The following is a 12,253-nucleotide window of genomic DNA, read 5'->3' on the forward strand; positions in this document are numbered from 1 at the left end:
ATGGGAGAGTGGCAAAGAGAAAGCCTCTGTAGAAAAAACTCACATGAAATCTTGGCTAGAGTTTGCCAAAAGGCTTGTGGGAGACTCTGAAGTCGGCTGGAAGAAGGTTCTATGGTCTGATGAAACCAAAATTGAGCTTTCTGGCCATCATACTAAATGCTATGTTTGACATAAGCCAAACACTGCACATCATCAAAAACACACTATTCCTACCGCTAAGCATGGTGGTGGCTGCATCATGCTGTGGGGTTGCTTCACTGCAGCAGCCCCTGGAAGGCTTGTGAAGGTAGAGGGTAAAATTAACGCAGCAAAATACAGGGAAATCCTAGAGGAAAACCTGATGCAGTCTGCAAGAGAACTGCAACTTGGGAGAAGATTTGTTTTCCAGCAAGTCAATGACCCCCAGCACAAAGCCAAAGCTACACAGGACTGGCTTAATAATAACAAAATTAATGACCTGGAGTGGCCAAGTCAGAGTCCAGTCCTTAATCCAATTGAGAATATGTGGCTGGACTTGTAAAAGGGCTGTTCACTCATATTTCCCATGCAATCTGGGGGAAAATTTACAGTGTCCAGATGTGCAAAGCTGACAGAGACCGATCCACACAGACGCCAGGCTGCAATTGCTGCCAAAGGTGCATCTTCTAAATACTGACTTGAAGGGAGTGAATACCTAATGCAACCAATCATTGTGTAGAGATCAGTTTTCACTTTGTCATGAAAGAGTCTTTTTCTGTTGCTTTTCTGTTGATCAGTGTCAAAAAGCCAAATTAAATCCACTGAGATGCAATGTTATAAAACAATAAAACATGAAAATTTCCGAGAGAGAGAGAGAGAGAGAGAGAGAGAGAGAGAGTATATATATATATATATATATATATATATATATATATATTAGTTAAATTAAATAGGTAACACAAAAACGGAAATAAAGAAAGTAGTGACGTAATGTTCATGGGTTCAATGTCCACTCAGAGAGCAGAGGGGAAGAAACTGTTCCTCAAAGGCTGAGTGTGCGCCTTCAGGCTTCTGCATCTCCTTGCTGATGGTAACATGAGAAGAGGGCATGTCCTGGATGGTGAGGGTCCTTAATGATTGACATTGTCTTTTCTCCTTGAAGATGTCTTGGATACTACAGAGGTTAGTGCCTATGATGGAGCTGACTAATTTTACAACTCTCTGCAGCCTTGTGCGGTAGTCCCCCTCCCCAATACCAGATGGTATTGCAGCCTATAGAATGCTCTCCATGGTACATCTGTAGAAATATGTGAGTGTTTTAGGTGACACACCAAATCTTCTCACACTCCTCATGAAATGTAGCCATTGTCTTACCTTCATGCATCATAAGTAGCAGTTACAGATTATGATGCCATTCCTACTTTGTTATTTCAATTTTCCCTGGCTTTTAAATTTCTCCCATGAATTATTTATTCTAAATATTATGTAAAAACAGGCTGTTGAAGGTACTCTGCGATCTGGGGTTGATGCTGACTGTGTATGATTTCTGCAGTTTCCACACTTTGCTTTTGGCCACGTGGACTTTCCCCGCTGCTTTAGTTTTCTCCCACATCCCAAAGACATGCTGTTTGACAAGTAAAGAGACTTCTGCAAGTTACCCCTACTGTGGGTGGGCACTGGGAAAACCAGGCCTTTTTGCTCCAGATTCCAGTCTCTTGTGCCTCCATTCTAAATATAGTGTTTTCAAAAAGAAACAATAAAATTACAAAATATTGAAATAGGAACAAATTTTGGGTTGATTAATTTAATAAAAATGGGATATAAAATTGATATTGTAGTCTGTGATTTGTATTTTCCATTTTATTTTGCTAGATCTGCAGTGTATTTTGGACCTTCCAGGTTTCTGGAGGTACCAACACTGGTGTAACCACTAGGTGGCAAACTAAGCTCATGGAGCATCATATATACGTGTGGCATCTTGACTTGAAACTGCTTAATCATCATTCAACACCTTCAAAGTAAATTTCATTCTCAAAGTCACCATATACAACCCCGAGATTCATTTTCCTGAGGGCATCCTCAGCCAATCTACAGAATAGTAACCACAACAGGATCAATGGATGATCAACTAGAGTGCAGAAGACAACAAACTGTGCAAATATAAATGTAAATAAATAGCAACAAATAATGAGAATATGAGATAATGAGATAAAGAGTCCTTGAAAGTGAAATCATTGGTTGTGGGAACGTTTGAATGATGGAAGTTAAGCAGAGTTGCTGAGGGATAGTAACTGCTTTTGAACCTGGTGGCGAGAGTCCTTAGGCTCTTGTACCTTCGGATGGCATGAGTTGGGTGGTGGATCTCTGATGACAGATGCTGCTTTCACAGAAGTCACAACCTATCAACCAGCATGGGTTTGGGATGTGGGAGAAAACTAGAACACCCAGGGAAAGCCCAGGCGGCCACAAGTAAAGTGTGGAAACTCCAGAAATCAAACTCAGGGATAGTAAATGAAAAGTCTGGGCAGGGGTTTGATTCCAGCTCAGAGCGTTCCGCTGAGGCGGGAACACTCCGCTGGGGTCAGAGGTCCTTCCAAGTCTGGAGGTTGAGGCCCAAAGGTTAAATCTGAGACTGGTAAGTCTTGGGGTTGATAGGCAGAGCGAGGAGAAGCGCGGAGGGCAGAGCCAAAGGTTGAAGTCCGGAGAACGGCAAGTCTGAAAGTAGGAGCCTAAAGGTTGAAGACCGAAGGTAAAGGCCAAAGGGATCATGGGGGCCCAGGAAATCAGTGTCGGAGGGCCACACAACTCAGGAAGTCGGGCCCAAAGGTTGAAGCTGTGATCAGCGAGTCCTGGGACAAAATCTAAAGTTGGAACCTGCTGTCTGCTAGTCTGAGAATCTGGCACCAAAGACTGGAGGCCCGGAGGTGGCCTGTCGTGGGGATGGGGTGTGTGTGAGCATGAGTTTGGGAAAGGAGTTTGTTTTGCTGCTGTTGGCTTGTTTTGTTGCTGCTGCTGCAGGTGTTGCTCTGCTGAACTTTGTGGGCACAGTGTGTTTGGCACCAGAATGTGTGGTGACACTTGCAGGCTGCCCTCAGTGCACCTTTGGTTGCATTGGTTATTACTGGAAACAATGCAGTTCACTGCATCTTTTAATGTACTGATAAATAAATGCATCTGAATCAAAATCTCAGTTAGCATTAAACCCAAACTGCTAGAGTGGTGCTGACCTTGTCAACCTTCCCAGGAATATCTTTGGATGGAACAACACTGTCACTGCACAAGCATGCTGGCCAATAGATTTGCACCTCATACTTTCAATGTAATACAGAAAGTACAACCAAAAATGTTGTAAATTGTCAGTCAAAGTGTGGAGAAAATAAATGTTTCAGATTAGAAAAAGCCATTTGCACATTTGTTGCTTGGCTTGCCAAGGAATTCTAACATTTTCTATTTTATAAGAGATTTCTAGTGTTGTGGCATTTTGCTTTCAAAAATCTTTCATGTTCCAGAGTTAAACAGAAAACGCATCAGTCTTGAAAATGCAGCGAAGGTAAGTTTACCTGAGGCAGAGCATTCATTGGCAAACTTTAATGAAGATTAAGCTGATAGGTTCTAAGTTTTGATCTCAGAATGAGATTAATATAGAGCTTTGCGTACCTGTATTTTGATTGTTGCTCAGGCAACCAATTTTCAACTTCAGTAGTCCAACTTCTAATTTTTGGGCTGTTGGAAGATATTTAAGAGATACGCATATTTCTCCAATGACCTCCTGAAGGAACCAAATACAATAAAAATGACTGAAAATGTGATGTTTATATATATGCATTTGTTCATTACAGGCTTAAATAATTATGAAATCTATTGCTCAAATTGCTATTTCAGTACGTTTCCATTATAAGATTCCTGAATGTGTAACTTCTACAAATATAAGGCATCCGTCAGACCACACAGAGTATTGTGAACAGTTTTGGGCCCCTTATCTAAGAAAAGATATTCTGACATTGGAGATATTCCAGAGGAGGTTCACAAAAATGCTCCTGGGCATGAAAGGGTTAATGTGAGAAGTGTTTGATGGCTCTGGGCCTGTACTCACCAGAGTTTAGAAGACCAAGATTCTTATTGAAACCTATTAAATATTGAAAGAGTGGATGTGGAGAAGATGTTTCCTGTGTTGGGAGAGTCTAGGATCAGAAGACACAGCCCCAGAATAGAAGGAACAGAGATGAGGAAGGAATTTCTTTAGCCAGTGAGTGGTGAATCTGTGGAATTCATTTCCACAGGTGGCTGTGGAGGCCTAGTGATTGGGTATATTTAAAGTGGAGGTTGTTAGGTTTTTGATCAGTAAGGGCATTGAATGGAAGAATGTAGGAGAAAGAGGTGAGAGGGATAGTAAATCAGCCATAATGGAAGTTTCAAACGGCCATATGGCCTAATTCTGATCCTATATCCTATGTCTTATAAAACTGCAATACAGTGTGTTCTTTCTTGGTTTTGTAGCAGATTATAGGCCCAGGTTATTACCACATCATCTCAAATTCTTCAGTTGATCCACTGAGGAATACTTTTCAAAGAATATTGAAGAGCATTGGCATAAAATATACTAATGTACTGTACTGGAAAGGCAAAATAATAACATCTATACCTTTTGGACACTCTGTAAGTCCTCACAGAATTCCGTTGTATTTGATAAATCCAAGTTGCTCAATGATATCCTTACTTCCCCTAATGCATCACATCGTGAGTATTTGTCAAAATCCCAGACCTGGCAAGAGATTATTTACAAGGAGTCATATTGCATGAAGAACTGAAGTTCATACAAGACAGGACACAAAATATGAACAGGAGGTGCATTACCCAGACTGTTTATTGGTGAAATAATAATGTTTATTTTTATCCTGCTAGTGAAGTGAAACTTTAACATAATTTATAAAAAAGTGAATGTGACATCTTTGCAGGCTCGCACTGCCCCTAGCATGAGACTGAGGGAGGAATCACTGGATCCTGGGGCAGGTTGAAGTCTCTCAATCCATTTCTTGACATCCTCATGTTGTGCTGGTGTGTACTGTTGCAAAGAAACCTGAATGCTCTCAGCTGCTGAAAATTTTAAGGAAATTACGGTACTAATTGATCCAGACCATTATGTAACGACACCCAAGTCTTCCAGTCTGTGAATACCTTCATTATGTAGTTTCTCCTCCCCAAGAAACCAGATGGTTGGTGATTTGATTGATGCAATAATTTAGCTGCTTTTTTGTTTTTTTTGAAACTTCTGTGGAGAACTTTAGAAAAATACAAGGCTGCTAAATTTAAACATGAGCCTGAAAGTTTGAATTAAAATATCAGTTAGCAAATGCTCGAAAGGTTTCTGTTTTAGTCCTGTGGAGGGGAGAGGAATTGAACGTGAAATGGCAGTACTTAGATTCATTTGAGAAGATTCATTCAGCTTCTCAAATATAATTACAGGACAACAGTGAGAGAAGCTTGGTGACAGATCTTTAGGCCAGTGAGTACAGCTATGGGCATTTAGAATCAGAAGAGAGGAGGGAGGGGCAAATACTTTTAAAGAAAAGGTTTAAATCAAATAACTACATTTTAAAATTCTCTTTACTGTCCAAACAGCCTGGACTATTTTCAGAAGTAGCTCTACTTTGTTGAAGTACCAAATGTTTGACTACTTAGAAGAGGAGGATTAAAAAAATTCAGTTGATCAAGTGTATGCACAGGGGTATCTTATTCAATGCTTGAGTGCTAGGCTTCAGTTCTTTGATAACTGACCAAGCAAATTGCTCTGCTCTAGACAGAGTCATCAAGTTATACATCATGGAAGCAAGCCTGCTGGCCCAATTCATCCATTCCAAACAAGGTTTCTGTTGCAATGGGCGGATGAGGAAGCAGACCCATGAGCAGGACACAGGCACGGAGATGGGCTCGGACTTGACTTGGACTCGGAGCCAGGACTTGGACTGGGACTTGACCTGGACACGGAGCCTTAACTTGACTGAACACAGAGCCTTGACTTGGACCGGACGCTCACAGCTTTGACTTGGACCGGACGCTCACAGCCTTGACTTGGACCGGACTCTCACAGCCTTGACTTGGACCGGACTCTCACAGCCTTGACTTGGACCGGACTCTCACAGCCTTGACTTGGACCGGACTCTCACAGCCTTGACTTGGACCGGACACTCACAGCTTTGACTTGGACCGGACACTCACAGCCTTGACTTGGACCGGACTCTCACAGCCTTGACTTGGACCGGACACTCACAGCTTTGACTTGGACCGGACACTCACAGCCTTGACTTGGACCGGGGGCTCAGAGCCTTGACTTGGACCGGACTCTCACAGCCTTGACTTGGACCGGACTCTCACAGCCTTGACTTGGACCGGACACTCACAGCTTTGACTTGGACCGGACACTCAGAGCCTTGACTTGGACCGGACTCTCACAGCCTTGACTTGGACCGGACTCTCACAGCCTTGACTTGGACCGGACTCTCAGAGCCTTGACTTGGACCGGACTCTCACAGCCTTGACTTGGACCGGACTCTCAGAGCCTTGACTTGGACCGGGGGCTCAGAGCCTTGACTTGGACCGGACTCTCACAGCCTTGACTTGGACCGGACTCTCACAGCTTTGACTTGGACCGGACTCTCACAGCTTTGACTTGGACCGGACACTCACAGCCTTGACTTGGACCGGACTCTCAGAGCCTTGACTTGGACCGGACACTCACAGCTTTGACTTGGACCGGGGGCTCACAGCCTTGACTTGGACCGGGGGCTCAGAGCCTTGACTTGGACCGGACTCTCAGAGCCTTGACTTGGACCGGACTCTCAGAGCCTTGACTTGGACCGGACTCTCACAGCCTTGACTTGGACCGGACTCTCAGAGCCTTGACTTGGACCGGACTCTCACAGCCTTGACTTGGACCGGACTCTCACAGCCTTGACTTGGACCGGGGGCTCAGAGCCTTGACTTGGACCGGACTCTCACAGCCTTGACTTGGACCGGACTCTCACAGCCTTGACTTGGACCGGACTCTCAGAGCTTTCACTTGGACCGGACTCTCAGAGCCTTGACTTGGACCGGACTCTCACAGCCTTGACTTGGACCGGACTCTCACAGCCTTGACTTGGACCGGACTCTCACAGCCTTGACTTGGACCGGACTCTCAGAGCCTTGACTTGGACCGGACTCTCACAGCCTTGACTTGGACCGGGGGCTCAGAGCCTTGACTTGGACCGGACTCTCACAGCCTTGACTTGGACCGGACTCTCACAGCCTTGACTTGGACCGGACTCTCACAGCCTTGACTTGGACCGGACTCTCACAGCCTTGACTTGGACCGGACTCTCAGAGCTTTCACTTGGACCGGACTCTCACAGCCTTGACTTGGACCGGACTCTCAGAGCCTTGACTTGGACCGGGGGCTCAGAGCCTTGACTTGGACCGGACTCTCACAGCCTTGACTTGGACCGGACTCTCACAGCTTTGACTTGGACCGGACTCTCACAGCTTTGACTTGGACCGGACACTCACAGCCTTGACTTGGACCGGACTCTCACAGCCTTGACTTGGACCGGACACTCAGAGCCTTGACTTGGACCGGACTCTCACAGCTTTGACTTGGACCGGACACTCACAGCCTTGACTTGGACCGGACACTCACAGCCTTGACTTGGACCGGACACTCACAGCCTTGACTTGGACCGGGGGCTCAGAGCCTTGACTTGGACCGGGGGCTCAGAGCCTTGACTTGGACCGGACTCTCACAGCCTTGACTTGGACCGGACTCTCACAGCTTTGACTTGGACCGGACTCTCACAGCTTTGACTTGGACCGGACTCTCAGAGCTTTCACTTGGACCGGACTCTCAGAGCCTTGACTTGGACCGGACTCTCAGAGCCTTGACTTGGACCGGACTCTCAGAGCCTTGACTTGGACTGGGGCTCAGAGCCAACAAAACAAACAATGACAGACCACTCACATCCTGGCTCGGAGCAGCGGCAAAATAGCCGGACCCACTCACCAGGAAATGAGGCGACAAAAACAAACAACGACAGACAAAATGTATTTTGATGCGGAGAAGATCATGAAGACATCTCTTATTCTTGGCGGCTTGGAACATTCATCACTGCCCTGGCTATGGTAATGGACCAGCCTCTCAGCTTGACCCAGGAACTATGGACGATAGGCTCTCGACTCGACTCAGGAACAACGGATGACAGGCTCTCAACTCGACCCAGGAACAACGGATGGCAGGCTCTGAACTCGACCCAGGAACAACAGATGGCAGGCTCTTGATTTGACTCATTCTCGGCAGCCCGGAACGAGCATAGCCGCCCTGCAGAGGTGACGAACCAGCAGCGAGCAGATGTAAACTGATGCTTTTTACGCTGACCGGTTCAAATGAGGATCAGGTGCCCTAATCAAGGAGCCCAGTGGAACACAGGGAAAAGGAAATTAACTGAAACAAGGAGTCAACAGACCGGACCGTGACAGTTTCTTCTTGAACCAGTTAAATTTGCCTGCATTTGGCCAATATCCTTCTAAACATTTCCTGTCCAATGTACCTGCTCAAATGTCTTTTAAAACATGGTAATTGAACCTATCTCAATGACTTCCTCTGGCAGCTTGTTGCATATGGCCGCCACACGTTGTATGAAAAATATGCTCCTCAGATCTCCTTTAAGTCATTTCCTTCTCACTTTAACCCAATGCCATTTAGTTTTAGTCTTTCCTATCCTGGAAAATGACTGACAATCCATCTAACCTATGCCTCTCATGATTTTATATACTCTATAAGGTCATCCCTCAGCCTCCTTCACTCTAGGGATAACAATCCAGCCAATCTCTTCAAATAATGGAAGTCCTCCAGACCCAGCAACATCCTTGTGAATCTTTTCTACATCCTTTCCAGCTTAATCACATCTTTCCAGTAGCAGGGCTACAGCACTGCAAATTATATTCCAGGAGCAGTCTTGGACTGCTGGCACATGGTGTCCTAACTCTTGCCAGGTCCTGTCAAAGCAAATGCTTTCTTTACTACTTTGCCTACCTGCGGTAGCAGCTGTGTCCATCCAAAAGAGTAACCGTCTTCCATCGTACTGTAGAGCTGTGCAAATGGAGAGTGAACTTTGAGGCTATAGAGTTCTAGCTTCCACGCTGATATAACCACGATGTTGTGTTTGACTTTGAAAGCTTTTGGCTAGCGGTGATGCTCAGTGTTGATTGTTTCATGCCATCTACAACTTTGATAAACTTCCCTAGAAGCACAGCAGGGAGTATCCTGACTGGTTGTCTCACAGCCGGGCAGGGTAACAGCAATGTCCAAGCATGGAAAAGCTTGGATACAGTCCAGTCCATCACAGGAAAGGCCCTCCCCATCATTGAGCACATCTACAAATAGCACTGCTATTTCCTGTTCCTGATTATTGCCTCTAAAAGCTTTCCCATGACAGAGATAACACTGACCTATCTGCAGGTACTGCATTGATCTTTAGATCCTTTTTTGAATAAGGGTGTTTCCATTTTTTCATTCCTCAGACGTCATCCATATGTTTGGAAAATTTAGCCAGGACCAAATGCCTTTGATCCTTTAAAATATAGTTACTTTCCTTCACTTTCTTAATTATTGTTAGTCATCTATGAGAAGGCATGTTTTTGGATGTTACCTCCAGACACTTTGAGGCTAATGTGTCATTTTAAAAACTTGGGAATTACATTTTGACTCTCACTGTATTAGGCTACCATTTACCTTTAGTTAATTCATCCTGTTAAAGGTTGGAATACTTTGATAATTGTATTTGAAAACATCTTCCTGGAAATCTCATTGAAACTCAATGTTAGCAGTGATGAGAGCCAATTATTCAATAAGATACTTGATTATTTTCCTGTTTGTCATCATGCAATGTTAAGTGGAAGTAAATACTCTATCAACCACTTGGTTCTTGTTACACAACTAAAGCCAGCAAGATGCATTATCCAAGCAAGGTATTACGATAGTGTTTCTAGAGCCATGTCAAGACATTTGCCATTATAATCCAAAATCATTATAATATGTAGCTTCTAAATGTGTATTTGTTATATTTGTGATTTTTTTTTTACAGAAGGAGAAACATTTAGGATCAAAGAAGCTCCAGCACTGCATTCATTCTTTCACACTGGGCTGTGAGCTTTGTTTTTGTGGAAGATACTGTGTATAGCAAATGACAAGGGGAAAACAGAAGTGGAAGACAGAAAAATCAAGAGGAATAAACAAATGGTGCTATAGTGCAAAATAATATTCAGGAGACTAAGAATTACAGATAAAGAAAGACTAATCTGAAGTGTGGAGCATTCATAATAAAGTGGATGGGTCAATGAACCAAATACAGATAGAAAAAATGCACAGTTGGGTTTAAGGCTGAAGGGGATGAAAAATGGAAACCTGAATGTTTAGAGGTATTCAGTATTTAGGAAGGAGAGGAGAAAGAAAACAAAAAGGTGGTGGGGTAGCGTTGCTGGTTAAACAGGAAATCAACACAACACACACATAATGTTGGAGGAACTCAGTATGATGGGCATCATCTATGGAAAGGCATAAAGAGTTAACGTTTTGGGCCAAGACCCTCCATCAGGACTGGAATAAAGAGTCACTGGCCCAAAACATCAACTCTTTATTCCTTTCCATAGATAATGCCTGATCTGCTGAAATCCCCCCGGGGGGGGGGGGGGGGGGGAGGGGTGTGTGTGTGTGTGTGTGTGTGTGTGTGTGTGTGTGAGAGAGAGAGAGAGAACCTGAATTTCCAACATCTGGAGAATCTCTTGTGTTTAAAATGAACACAAGAGTGTGGAGATAGATTAGATCAGATGATGTGGAACCTATATCAGTAATGCTAAGAAATACCACTGGACAATTTATTAATTGATGTATGATAAATTAAAGAGGAAGATGCAACAAGACTCAATAGTCCTTGTACACTAGCTAGAAGCAAGTACAGTAGGCAGCTGAGAAAACAAATGGTCTGTTGGACTTCGTAGGCAGAGAATTTGAGTACGGGAACAGGGATACAAGACCATAAGATATAGGAGCAGAATTCAGCCATTTAGCCCATTGAGTCTCCCCGCCATTTCATCATGATCTAATTTTCCTCTCAGCCGTAATCTCCTGCCTTTTCCTGTATCCTTTCATGTCCTGACCAGTCAGGAGTCTATCAACCTCTGCCTTAAATATACATAAAGATATGGCCTCCACAGCTGCCTGTGGCAAAGAATTCTGCAGAATCATCACTCTCTGGCTAAAGAAATTCCTCATCATCTCCATTCTAAATGTACCCCCTTTATTCTGGGGCTGTGTCTATAGGAAACATCCTCTCCACATCCATTCTATCAAGATCTTTCACCATTCGATAGGTTTCAATGAGGTCTTCTGAATTCTAGTGAATACAAGCCCAGAGCCACCAGACAGTCTTATAGGGCAATGTAATAGGTGGAAATGGATGTAAGTGCCAACATGGAAAGAGTTGGCATTGCACACTGGTCGAATAGACCCTGCACTATACCCCTCCATATGGTCCCCAAGTCTGATGGTGCTCGCTGCCCATTTGGTGGTTACTGACGCTTTAATGAAGCCACCACCACTGATTATTACCCAGTCCCACATATTCAAGACTTCTGGGCACATTTAGCCAGAAAGTTAATTTTTTCCAAAGTCAATCTAGTTAGGGGCTGTGATAACCCTGTTTGGCCTCTGAGTTCTTACACATGCCATCTGGCCTGAAAAACTTTGCAATGGCTGATGGACTCTGTATTAAAAGACTAACATTTTCTTTTTGTTTACCTGGATGAAGTACTTGTTGCCAGTGCATCCAAATCTGAACATGTACCTCACCTCTGCATACTTTTCCAGCGCTTAAGCCAACATTATCAACCCTGGTAAATGCTAGTTCAGGTTGCCAGCCATTGACTTGCTCGGCCATCAAATCTCTGCAGAAGGTGCAAAACTCCTCCCATCAAAAATAGCCACTATTATGGATTCCCCACCGCCCTGCACTACTAAAAACCACAGGAGTTTTTAGGCATGATGAATTTCTATCACTGATTCATTATGCAAGCTACAGAACCTGTATAGTGCACTTTAAGACAACATTCCTAGTCACATGCTTGACTGGTCAGTGGAGATGACCAGGGCATTTGATGATACCAAGCTACTGGCCCGGAGGTCCGGGCTTACCGAACGGCAGTCACAGGCCTGCGGCTGTCTGACATTAAGTTCAGGGAAGCTGGGGTTTCTCCACTATGCAGTGTCTCA

The 12,253-nt window shown here is 44.3% G+C and overlaps 1 protein-coding gene across 1 annotated transcript in view; it reads right to left on the reverse strand.

Annotated features, from left to right (window-relative positions):
* syt19 (synaptotagmin XIX) overlaps positions 1 to 12,253 on the reverse strand; it is a 32,061-nt gene that overhangs the window by 16,813 nt on the left and 2,995 nt on the right. The window contains exons 3-4 of the mRNA XM_073050069.1: positions 4,601 to 4,720; positions 3,616 to 3,727 (exon numbers count right to left, since the gene is read on the reverse strand). Of these exons, the coding sequence (XP_072906170.1) occupies positions 3,616 to 3,727; positions 4,601 to 4,720 (232 nt within the window). The remainder of the gene's footprint in view (positions 1 to 3,615; positions 3,728 to 4,600; positions 4,721 to 12,253) is intronic.

This window comes from Hemitrygon akajei, chromosome 6 (assembly GCF_048418815.1).
Source record: "Hemitrygon akajei chromosome 6, sHemAka1.3, whole genome shotgun sequence".
NCBI classification, from domain to species: Eukaryota; Metazoa; Chordata; class Chondrichthyes; order Myliobatiformes; family Dasyatidae; genus Hemitrygon; species Hemitrygon akajei.